Source organism: Grammomys surdaster, unplaced genomic scaffold, assembly GCF_004785775.1.
Source record: "Grammomys surdaster isolate TR1022 unplaced genomic scaffold, NIH_TR_1.0 1129, whole genome shotgun sequence".
Lineage (NCBI taxonomy): Eukaryota > Metazoa > Chordata > Mammalia > Rodentia > Muridae > Grammomys > Grammomys surdaster.
In genome coordinates, this window is record NW_021605548.1 from 155,801 (window position 1) to 168,298 (window position 12,498).

The 12,498-nt window shown below is 47.0% G+C and overlaps 1 protein-coding gene across 1 annotated transcript; it reads right to left on the reverse strand.

The window, feature by feature from the left end:
* Positions 1 to 5,886: 5,886 nt before the first annotated feature.
* On the reverse strand, positions 5,887 to 9,293 carry LOC114634819 (gasdermin-D-like). The gene is made up of 10 exons (XM_028783421.1): positions 9,074 to 9,293; positions 8,663 to 8,858; positions 7,987 to 8,137; positions 7,606 to 7,726; positions 7,335 to 7,385; positions 6,950 to 7,039; positions 6,651 to 6,823; positions 6,432 to 6,576; positions 6,259 to 6,332; positions 5,887 to 6,129 (listed from the first exon to the last, which is right to left on the reverse strand). The coding sequence occupies exons 1-10, from the start codon at positions 9,291 to 9,293 to the stop codon at positions 5,887 to 5,889; spliced, it is 1,464 nt and encodes a 487-aa protein (XP_028639254.1).
* Positions 9,294 to 12,498: the final 3,205 nt, after the last annotated feature.

The window sequence follows — 12,498 nt, forward strand, 5'->3', positions numbered from 1 at the left end:
AGGAAGGAAGGAAGGAAGGAAGGAAGGAAGGAAGGAAGGAAGGAAGGGGATCAGAAGTTGTGAGGCAGGATAGTGCAGTGGTTCTCAACCTTCCTAACACTGTGACCCTTTAATGTAGTTCCGCAGGCTGTGGTGACCCAACCATAAAACTATTTTCATTGCTAGTTTGTAGCTGTAAACTTGCTGCTGCTATGAATTATAATCCAAATATCTGTGTTTTCTGATGGTCTTAGGAGAGACATGACTCCCAGGTTGCGAATCCCTGGGATAGTGGCTAGCAGATGTGAGGAATCCTATGAGGAAGAAAGAGACCAGATGGATGGTGGAGAACGGAAGTGGAGTTGGGGAACAATCTCCAGGTTTAATGATACAAGTGTATAAAAATGTCATGATAAACACCATCGCTGTGCTGACCTGATAAAGTAACGTGTTTTCAAAGGAGAATGGTGGGCTAGAAAGTTGTTGAGCACCGTGTGAGCATGCTAAGGTGAGAGGTCTGTCTGCAAAATGACTCTCTGATATTTGAGGCCTTTCTGGGGCCCTTTAAGTAACATCATTTCCACTGTTAGTTCTCCTGATGGTGTGGTGGTTTGTATAAGAATGGACCTCAGGTTCCTATATTTGACTGCTTTGTCAGCAGGGAGTGGCACTACTTCAAAGTAGTAGGAAATGTAGCCTTGTTGGAGTTGGTTATGGCTTTGTTGGAGGAAGTGTGTGCTTGAGGGTGGGATTTGAGGTTTGAAAAGCCAAAGCCAGGCCCAGTATCCTCCTCCAGCCCACCCCCAGCGTGTGGACCAGGATGGAGCTCTTAACTATTTCAGCACCAGGTCAGCTGACCATGCTCCCTGTCCTGAGGATAATTGTAAATATGGTGGTTAAGGAACGGCCCCCACAGTCTCATGTGATCGGATGCTTGGCCGTAGGGAGCTGCACTATTAGGAGGTGTGCCCTGATCGGTGGAAGTGTGTCACTGTGGGCTCAGGCTCACCTCAAAGATGTCCTATGTTCAATCTATGCCCAGTGTGGCACACAGTTTCCTTCTGCTGCCTCTAGATCAAGATGTAGAACTCTCAGCAACGCCAGCGCCATGTCTGCCTGCATACCATCATGCTTCGTACTGAGAGGGCTAGGCTGATTCCATGACAGACTTCAAATTGGTAGTTAGAAGACTAGGTCTAATTATTGACCCAGTCCAGGCAAGCCCAATCAAGTCAATTATTAATAAAAAATCTAGGAGATACACGAAAACAGGCTCCAGCTTTCATACACCAATAATGGATGCCTAGAGTTAGAATAAGATAAAGATCATCTGTCCCAGAATTCTAATGTGTATTAAAACCTGTGAGCTCACTTGATTGTCTTTGTATCTTGGTAATGGGAGACCCTGGCATGCTGGACTTCTGCAGAATAAAATACTCTTTACATACTATTTGAGTCTGGGGTATCATCCTTCGGCAAATCACAGATGAACCCTTACACTACCATGATGATAACAGACAAAACTTCTAAAACTGTAAGCCAGATTCAATTAAATGTTTCCTTTACAAGAATTGTTTTGGTCACGGAGTCACCTCACAGCAATAGAACAGTGCCTGTGGCAGTATTTTAATGCTCTAGCCACAGTGGAATGTTTAGTCCCTTCTGGCTAGTAACTCCTGAAAGCTGCATTCTCTGTGGTTTGCTTGGAAGTGTTAGGCTGGAACCCCTGCTCATTCTGCACAAGCTAGAAAAGCCCTTCTGCTGTCTTTCAAATCCCACTTGCACAGAGAGAACTCCCCCTCCCACTTGGAAAAAAGTCTGGGCTAACATCCTCCCTTAGGCCCATGAAGGGCTATCTTGTTCCTTCCACAAACCTTTCTTGCTTTGCCTACATAGGTTTCAAAATTGTTCCAGCTGCACCACTCCAACAGTCCCACCATCTGCTCACTGACCTGGCTCAAAAAGACCCCGTCTTTCAGTCCATCATGCCTTTCTGACTCCCTTCCTAAAGCTAAATTCTACACTGCTGATAACGAAATAAACTACAAAATAATTGATGATCTTGTGATTACAGTTCCCTTAACCAGACCCTTGCCATTTTTCCCAACTTATTAACCCTTTCCTGTCCTGTCACTGCCTCCAGCTTAACACTAATTTCATAGACAATTAAAAATAATGAAAGCACACAAGTTACTTATCAATTACCTCATAAATAATTATATGCTTTAATACGTTGATAACTATACTTATAGTCATGATTAATTACCGAAACAAGTTAATTACAAAACAAACTTTTTTTTAGCCTCCTATATATGTTTTGAAAGTTCAACAAAAAGTAAATAACTAAAAACAAACAGTGTTTGTCTATTTGGGTATACTTTAGATAGACAGGTGGTCCTCAGACACGTCAGAGATCTTCAGAGTATGGGATTTAAAATGTCTAATAAAAAAGCACTTCATAAGACACACACCTGCTCCTGACAGCACCCTTGATCTCCTCCAAAATAGATGGGCACAGGAGAACCTTCACCTGGAGTTTGCTTCAAATATGACAAAGCAGGCCACTGGGCTTAAACTGCCCTGGTCTCTACTGCTGATAACACACTGTCCACACTGTGGATGGGCAGGTCACTGGGAAGTTGACTCACTTTTCCTAGACAAGGTAGGTCTGTTTCCCTAAGTTCCTGCTCTATTGGAAAGTCTGTAAGACTTTCTGGGCCTGAAAGCCAAAAATGGATGCCCCAGTGACCACAGAGGAATCCTGGAGGAATCCTGTCAATGTAGCTGGTAAGTAAGTCTGTGTCATTTTTAATAGACTCAGAAGCTGCTCATTCTTTTTTTTGTTTTTGTTTTGTTTTTGTTTTTTGTTTTCGAGACTGGGTTTCTCTGTGCAGCCCTGACTGTCCTGGAACTCACTCTGTAGACCAGGCTGGCCTCGAACTCAGAAATCTGCCTGCCTCTGCCTCCCAAGTGCTGGGATTAAAAGTGTGACACCACAGCCCAGCCAAAGCTGCTTATACTTTACTTCACTTCCTACTTACTAAGGTAAGATTTATCCTCTTAGGTCTCATGGTTTGAGGGTCAGTTTACTAACAAAAACCGAGGCGTCAGCTGCTTTCTCAGTCTTCTTCATGTGTAAAGATCAGGCCTCAACCCTCACACTCCTAAAGCTGCCACTGCTGGGTCTAGACTCATTTTAGCTTATTACCAGACTTAAAAAAGATTTCTATATAACTTTTTAGTGTTCCTTTATCTAAAGAAACTCACTTTACAATGACTGCTCTCAATGATCAACCACCTACGTCTCATGTCAAATAGTTGAGTAGGCAAAATATAAAGTTTTAAGCTTATGTAAGGCCTAAGGATAAAAAAGCTTCTAAGGAAGTGTTTAAGGATCTAAGAAAATGTTCGAGGGTCTAGGAAGGTGTATTGAGATTGGTAATGTAAGGTATGAAGACCGGAGGGTGTAAAAAACTTAGGCGATAAAAACAAAAATGATATAAGGTGTATGGAAGAAACGGAAAGTGCTTCTGATTCTGATCCCTCACTATGTTACTGCTGTATTAAGCTTCAAAAGTTCAAAATTTTACTATTAAGCAGTAGAGTTCTGATCCACTATTAGTCTAACTCTGATAAAGCCTTCCATTGTTGACCCACTATTATCATAGTCACAAGTTCAAGATTTTAAATTTCTTGTTGTTTTCTCAATATAGACTTAAAAGTGTTTCTCATTAAAAAAGTATGTCTAATCTATGTGCATCACGCCTTCTGGATAGAGGAAAGAAGTCCCTCTTTCACAATCCCTAATCATACTGCAAATCAGGATCTAGGAAGCTCTTGCCCCTTCTGTCTCACAGAAGGTTTGTCTTCCCTGAGCTCACCTTAAAGAGTCTTCATGCTTTTCACCCCTAATCATTTTCCAAGCCTCTAATTTGGCACAAAGGTATGGGTCTACTGTCTTTCCTACAATGTGAGTTTCAGTATAGATTACAAACAATGATGTGTTAGTCAGGGTTTCTATTCCTGTACAAAACATTTTGACCAAGAAGCAAGTTGGGGAGCTTACACTTCCACATTGCTGTTGGTTACCAAAGGAAATCAGGATAGTAACTCACAGAGGACAGGAACTTGGAGGTAGGAGCTGATGCAGAGGCCATGGACAGGTGCTACTTACTGGTTGGCTCAGCTTGCTTTCTTACCAGCCCAGGAATGACACCACTCACAATAGAAGAGGCTCTCCCCCTGGATCACTAATTGAGAAAATGCCTCACAGCTGGATTTCATGGAGGCATTTCTTCAAGGAAGGCTTCATTCTCTGTGATAATTCCAGCTTGTGTCAGTTTGACACATAAAACCAGGCAGTACAAATGTTAATGCTAAGGTGTCTAAAACTTACCTCTTTTTTTAAACTCACAAGCTTCAGTGGCCCTACAAAAGTAGAGGATCTTAAACGCCTTGCAACTGATAAGGGTAAGACCTGCATGTTCCCTGGGGAAACAACAAGCCTGTTGGAGACCCAGACTGAGTCACTCCACAAACTGTCTAAAGAACTCCATTCATGGGCTGGAGAGATGGCTCAGCAGTTAAGAGCACTGTCTGCTCTTCCAGATGTCCTGAGTTCAATTCCCAGCAACCACCTCTGTGATGAGATCTAATGCCCTCTTGGTGTGTCTGAAGACAGTGACAATGTGCTCACACATATAAAATAAATAAATCTAAAACAAATGTCTGCCCATACAACCAGTGCACATCTGAGTTCCACTCTTTCTGGCAGCCTTTGTTCTTTACACAAGGCTAGCCCATTCATAGGATGGAGGATACTAATATATTTTGATTCTGGCCTCACGCCTTCTCCTCTTCTTCCACAAATGGGATTTTTGAAGTCTCCAGGGTGACAACCAATTCCTTCTCCTTGCATACTGCCTGAGCTCGAACCCAGCAACTACTCACCCTCCCACCTCATGCCATTCCTCTTCAGCAGAAAGTATCCAGATCTGAACAGAAGCACCTGGACATAAAGAGGTTGGCATGTTAGGCTGGAACTCCAGCTCACCTCCAAAACAAACCAGGAAACCCCATCTTCTACGCCTTCTGCCAACTCTGCCTGCTCTTAAAACTCTGGGGTGACTTGTCATCACTTCTCATCTCGGAGTTTCCGGGCAGGGCTCAGTTTTTGACCATGGATGGACACAGTCCCAGCTCCTAGATCACGTGTCATCACTCCACTTCCTAGAACCACAAGACCTTCTTGCTTTAGCCTGGATGTGCAACTTCCCTGACCTCCACATGTGACATCCGTGAACCCACCTGAGAGCTGCCTCCTAAGAAACCTGCCTTTATCTACTTTTAATCTGGTCTAATCTGGCTTGGTTTGTATCACTGAGAAAGAAAGCACCTATCAGGAAGAAGCTGTTGATACTTCCACCTCTCAGCAAACTAAGGCTGAGCTGCACTAAGTAGGTGGTGTGGTCCCCACCAAGTACCAAACACTTCTCCCAGCTGTGCAAGCTCCCAGGGGTGATCAAAACCCCTTGGCCACATCAGTTAGAAACATCTTCTCCCTAGACACAGAACCCAGGAACTCTCCCATGCCATGAGACTTGTTGATTCCCAGAATCTGCCTGTCTGTAGGTCACAGGAGTGAAGTGATAGCCATCCTATCCATCTTGATTCTGTGTGGGCAAAACTACCTTTTCCCCCATCCTACTGATGATTCGGTATTTCTCAAAAATGCAGCACTATGATTTTTTTGGAACATTTATTGAATTTTTGCAACTCCTAGGTCTCATTGCATTCTAACCCTGTGACTGAGTTGGTACTTGGCTTTCCTAGAGGTTGGGCTTGGCAAGATTCTGCCCTGGATGGAGGGTAGGACATGGAGATGTTGCTGGAAGGGAGGCCTGCAGGCTAATGAGGTTCCTGGCCTAGACTAGACAATAGAGCCAGGGAGGCATAGAGAGCACATGTGGGGTCCTGAGAAGTTGGTTCCCAGTGCACCTGGGGGGGTTCCACCTGCAGCCTTAGGCCACATTTTTCTAGCAAGACCCAGGTGGGAGCCTCTTCATCCCAGCTGTCCCCAAGGAGCCCGGAGTGCAGGGACACAGACCTCTGCTCCTGCCATGGGGAGGTTTGTTCCAAGACATGCTCCACCTACCATCAGAGAAGGGTAATAGGTTATAGATGCTGCCTGTAGTTTGAGCCTGAGGGAAGCAGCCCTTTCCCCTGTCAACCTCGATGTCCCCAGGGCCCAATTGCACCCCAAAGGCCAGGTCCTCTCACCAACTCCAGCTGCTTTGACAGTACTGTTGTCTCCAGAGCCTTAGCCAGCAGCTGCCTCTGAGTTCCACTCAGCACTGGGGAGAGATCTGGTCTGAGAGAGGGTTCCAGAATGCCCAATGTAGAACATAGTCCTCCCTTCCTGTCCCCTACTAATGCCTCATTGGGCTGCTCACCATTCAGTGATTCCAACAGGTAGAAGATAGGGGCTGCGAGTTCCACCACCAGCTCTCCAGAATCTAGTACCAGACACTCAAGGATGCAGCCTGCTGGGCCCTCAAGAGGCTCCACCTTCTCTCCACTGCACAGGCCCTGCTCTAGCTGAGGTAGGGATGGAGTAAGTAAGGCTGAGGAGATTTGGCCAGACCCTGTCCACCACCAACACTCTCACTCACTGAGGCCTCTAAGGCTTCCAGGCTGGGCTGGTCCTGTAAAATCCTCCCGATGTCCTTTAGTAGCTGTTGTCTCAACTCCATTTCTAAGCTCCCCAATTGTAAGGAGCTAATTTTCACCCGTGCATACAAGCCTTGGAAGTCTTCCCAGAATTCTTCTTCCTCAGGCATTTCATCTGGAGGGACAGAGGGTAGTACAGCCTGATGCCCTTGAGGTCTTGGGGAACATTAGTTAGGAGGGGTAGGTCCAGGGAGCAGATGCAGAAGCCCTGGAGTTCCAGGGTGGTCAAGAGGTTACTGACCTGACTTTAATTTGAGCTTCTCACCAATGGAGCGTAGTACAGAGAGCAGATTAAAGCTATGGCGCTCCTGGTCCACTCCTCTTCTGTGGCCTAGGCAACAAATCCAGATGGTGGAAGGGTAAGAGCTGTTTTGATTAGTTACCCAGGGACCATTATCTTATGTCAAAGAGGGCTGAGATTTTCCCCTGCATCCTCCCAGACCCATCCCTCCTACTAATGGCAGCCCAGGGCAGATGGAAAGCTATTCAGGCCCAGCAACATCACTGAGTTAAGCCTCACCCATTGTGTATACATGTGTATGTGTGTTGTGTCCCCACCTCATGCCCTGAGCACAGAACCCCTCAAAGCTAAGGGGCATGTAAGGCTAGAGGGTTTGGGGCCTTACCTGAGGAGGGCTCAAAAGTCCTCTCTTTCTCATCCAATATGTGACAGATATCTGGAAGCAGGCAGAAGCAAGTAGATCACCAAATCTCTTATCCCCAAAGCTCCTGAGACCTCATGAGACCCTACTCCTATGACCCACATCTCAGTTTCTGGCACACTTTACCATCCTGTCTGGAAAATCATGCAGCCAGATACCCACAGCATCCCCTGGCTAGCTGAAGTGCTTCTCTGCCACAGAGTCTGGACTCTAGAGACAGTCCCTTGCCACTCACCCCATGAAGAGCCAATGAGCAGTTTGGCCACTCGGAATGCAAGGACGCTGCCTGCAGGAAGGGTCACCATCTTCTTCCGGCTTTGGTGGCCCTTGCCTTCACCCTGAAGGATGGATATGGGCTCAGGGGTGTAGAGTGAATAGCTATGAGTGGAGTGTTGGTGACAGGCTTGTCATTGGTAATGGCTGACCCAGCCTTTAGCAGTTCCAGCTAACTGGGCAAGTGGGACTATGGCTTGCTTCTGGAGGGGGTCTTAGAAGAGTCTTCCATCACTGCCTGGGATGTTGCCATGGCTTCTAATATTCCTGCCATTGCTCTGTGCCCAAGTAGGACTAGGCTGGTGTAAGGGTTAGCATAACATACCTGTAAAAAGGAGACTACAGGCAGTTTAAACTTTCCTGAGCCCTCCTCGCTGTGGATCTGGGTGATCTGCACCTCCTCCTTTGTCTGCAGCACCTCAGTTATGACAAACACGTCATCCCCACGCCTCCGAAGCTGTTGCAGGATTGTATTCTCAGGCTGCTGCAGGTGCCTACAGAAAGATTTTCAGGGCTTGCCCACCATGGACTAGCCTCTCTCTCTCTACCATCCTGCTGACAGGTAAGATGGAAAGGCTAGGCAATCCAGGAGTCTTTGGAGGCCATGCTTGAGAACCCTTCCAGGGCATTCCCAACAGTTTCTAGTTGCTTGTGAGAGTAATGACAAGTTCAAACAGAGAGAAGTGGACGCCTGTGTCTGTGGAGGGACTCCATTATGTATGATCCATAAATGCGCCAAGTCCACATCACCCTCTTTCCATAGGAACCAGGAGCTCAGCCTGATTCCAAAGGATTTGGGCCCTTTCTTGATATCCTGATCTTCAGGATACAGTCTTTGCAATCATGGTTTAAAGTCCTTCCCCACCTGACATTGTTTATACTCCTCTCCCTCTTGGGCTTCCCTTGTTTTGTGCTGAGAGATACTGCCTCAGAACCCTTCTGATGCCCAGAACCCAGCAACCTTCCCAAAAAGCGTGGCTGCTCAAGGTAAGAGAGCTGTCATCCCTTCAGGGACTCACCTTTCACTCTTCAGGATATCCCAGGTCTTCTGAGTCACACGCAGTAAACACATACTCATGGAGGCACTGGAACTGTCAGATGCTGCAGCCTCACCAGAAATTCTCCCTTCTTCAATGGATGATGCCACCCCAACACTGCCCTGATTATTGTCCTCGACGACATCATAGACTTTCAAGGGGACAATACATTCCGGTTCTAAAACGAGACCGTTCTACAGTTCTATTACATTATCCACTGCCTTGTCTTTCCTCTGTAGCAATGCAACCTTTAAAGAACTCCCCACTCTGTAAATAGGGCCAGAGGAGTAGAGCTGAATGTGCCCAGTAAGATGCCAGGCTGGGCTTCGCCCATTCCTTCTATTCAATCTGGGGACTCAGGATGGGGAAGAGGGGAGCAGGTAAAGGAGATACCTGGTTCTGGAGCACTGGGTTCCAGGATGTCCTTGATTGACAGGTTGACATATGTATAATGGGGTTTCCAGAACCATGAGCTTGAGAGTTTCCGGCTCAGGAGGCTGTAGGGCTTAAAGCTGATCGAATTCTGAAGGCAGTCCACTGGGATGAGATCTCCTCTACCGTGGTACACCTCCTGGATCACACTCTTGACTGCTCTCTCAAAGGCTGATGTCATGATCCTGGGTGCGGATGGCAGAGGTCCATCCTCAGTTGCCCGCAGCACTCAGGACCCCATCCCTTCAGAGTAGCCTTGCCTTGTTAGTCCTGGCACATCCTGCCCGACCAACACAACACAAAGGACACTGTTCACTCTGTGGCTCACTTATCTGTCTCTCCCTGGGGTCTCTGGCACTTGATTAAGGAGGAAGAGGAGGAGGTAGCGTATTGTAGCAGGTCCTGCACTATCCACACCATTAATTACTGTGTGTCACACTTGGCCACTTGCTGAAGTGTAAAATACCCTGTTGTGCTCCTGGGCTGAGGGCCATGGCTGGCTCGAGCCCTCAGTTCTAAGGGACTCAGCACAGGAGCCCATAGCAAACCCAGTGTTCGGTGGTTCCAGGGTTCGGTGGTTTCCTGCAGAGCTCTCATGTTCAGCTCTGTGAGTTACCTGACCTCATTGAACCTTCATGGGTCAGAAACAAAAACAGGCCTGGGGTAGACAACCTGTGCAGTGTGGAGCAACAGTTATACCCTAGGACACCAGATCTCTGGGTGAATGGTGGAGAGTAAGCCAAGAAGGGCCTTGGAGATCAGGTAGGAATCTGTGGGCCAGGGAATCAGCATTATGCCCAGAATCCTAGAGAGCCACTCTCCACCTTCCTGCCAACTCCCAACCCCCACAAACACACACAATTACTATTCCTGCAAACATAAAGCTGAAACAAGGCTGGTCCCACTCTATCACTTGTGGGTGGTCTCCATAGATGCTAGGCCCTAGCTGCTAGGGTCTCTTCAATCTGTCTGGTATAGTGGGGCTTCTGGAAGGCTGAATCCCCAACTTAACAAGCAGGCATCCAGGGCATAGAGTAGAGACCACACCAGAGTAGGGGCAGCTGGGCTCTGGTAGTGGCTGAGTAGCAGGGTGGCTCACCTGGATCTTCACCTCTACCGAGGTATTTGAGCTCACTAAGAGAAGAAAGGACGTGCTGGGGTGCCAGGGAGAGCTCTGTTTTCTGTTCAACCCCGGAGCTATGGGAGCCACCAGCAAGAGGTGTTCTCGAGGTGTCAGGACAAAAAAGTGAAACTGTGAAACTGATGCCAGAGGCATTCAAGGAGCCCTTCTTATCAGAACAGTGGGGCGAGGCCTGCCCTAGCCTACACAATTTGAATATACTAGACTCCCAGAATTATGCACTTTCAAATGGCTGGAGTATATGTCATATGAATTGCTACACATTAGAGGCATTTATTTTCAAAGCTCTGGACTCCCAGGTGGCTGTAGGGATGGCCCAGCAGTTAAGAGCATGCACACTCTTACAGAGGATTCAAGCTGTGTTCCTAGCACTCACATGGTAGCTAGTAACCAAGTTCCAGAGCATCCAGTGTGTTCTTCTGCCCTTCATGGGCACTACACACACATGGTACACAGACACACAAAAAGACAAACCATAAAACAAAAATAAAGAAAATGTGCTTTGAATAAACCTGAAGTTCAGTAGAATCACTCAATCTAGCTGCAGGCTCCTCAGGGCCATAGTGTTCTGGTATCAGGTGCTGTGGACCTACCCTCAGCACACAGTCCCTCACAAACAGCCCTCCCAGATCTTTCTTAGACTTTAGGGCATTGTAGCGTGAGCCCCAGGTTTAAGGTAGGGCTCTTGAGGGTGTCCCTTCTCCCAGGCTTGGCCATGGTAGGAACAGGCTGCTGCCAGGTCCAGGTCCTTTCATTGACATCTCCCAGCTCTTCAGGGATGGGATGTTTGCAGCCTGTCCAACTTTTGAAGACAGATGGCTAGACAGATCTGTTCTCTACCAGGACCCCAGAAATCAAGAAGCTCATTCATATTCTGACTCTAGAGATGTGCAGGCCCTCTCTATTGGAGGGGCCCATAGCTGTGGTGCTAATCTGGTGTGGTCTCTCCATGATGAAGACAGGGCACTGGTCTGGATGGGAGCTTGCCTGGTGCAACTCCTTGAACACAGTTTTGGGACTTTAAAAATAATCTGAAAAGAAACTTCTGGGCCTGTTGGCTCCTGATTCAGACAAAAGGGAAACATTATATTGTACTGACAAAACCCCAGAACCAATTCATCAGGTAGAGGGTCTGTGAGCTTTGGGTTGACCTTGAGCTCTGATTGAATTCATTTGCTGGTCATGAGTCCATCTCCTTTCTGGTTTCAGTAGGAGGCTCCAAGATGTATAGGGTCCAGTATAAATGTATGTGTCCTAGTTTGCTTCAGGTGGCAGACCCCTTATCTTCCCTTTTATATACCAAATATATCTCCTCACCAGGGACTGCGAGTGAATGCAACCATTAAAATGAAAGAATTACCTAGGTTAGATTAGCCTGTTGGCATATCTGGGGCCTATCATCTTCAATGATGATTCGTGTGGAAAGGGCCCGCCCTTTGAGGGCGGTATCATCCTTAGGCATCCCCAAACATGCTTTAGCTGCATAAGAGAACTGTGGGAGACTAGACCAGGGAGTGACCCAGTAGACAAGCCAGCAAACAGCTTTCCTCCTTGGTATCTGCCACAGCCTGTGTGTTCCTGTGCTGATGTAAAGATCATATTACATAAGTAGAAATCTCTCCCCACTTCAGAAACTACCAGGTGGCTGAGACTTTCTGTTGAGCTCAGGGTCAGAGAATTCCAGAAACGCCCTGTCCCAGTAAGTGACTCAGCCGAGGTATGGGCGAGACCCCTTCCCTCCCCTTCTACATACCAAAGATGTCTCCTCACCAGGGGCTGACATTGAATGCATAAAGAAATGGGCTCCACCAATGGGAGATAACCAACTCATGCTACATAAAACCTATAGTCTGAAGAAGTATAAAAAGTGAATACATTTGTTCTTCAGGGTCGTCTCTGCTCCCATTGTGGGATGGCCCCAGAGCCCTGGATGAATCAGTAAACCTCTTGCACATTACATTGATCTCTGTCTCTGTGTCTTTATAGATGGACATCCTGGTCATAAGAACCGGTGCTCTGGGTCTTACACTGACTTCCTTCAAATAGGAACTGAGACATACAAGCCACATAAATCCTTTCCATCCCACAGCAACAAGAAGCAAACCCAAACAGTATGTGCATGTTGTACACATCTGTCTCTGTATCTGTGTGTACTATATGGACATGTGTCTGTTTACTTGTTCATGTGTTTGTACCTGTAAGTGTATGTGTTCATGTTTCTACAGGAGCATGTACAAGCATGTGT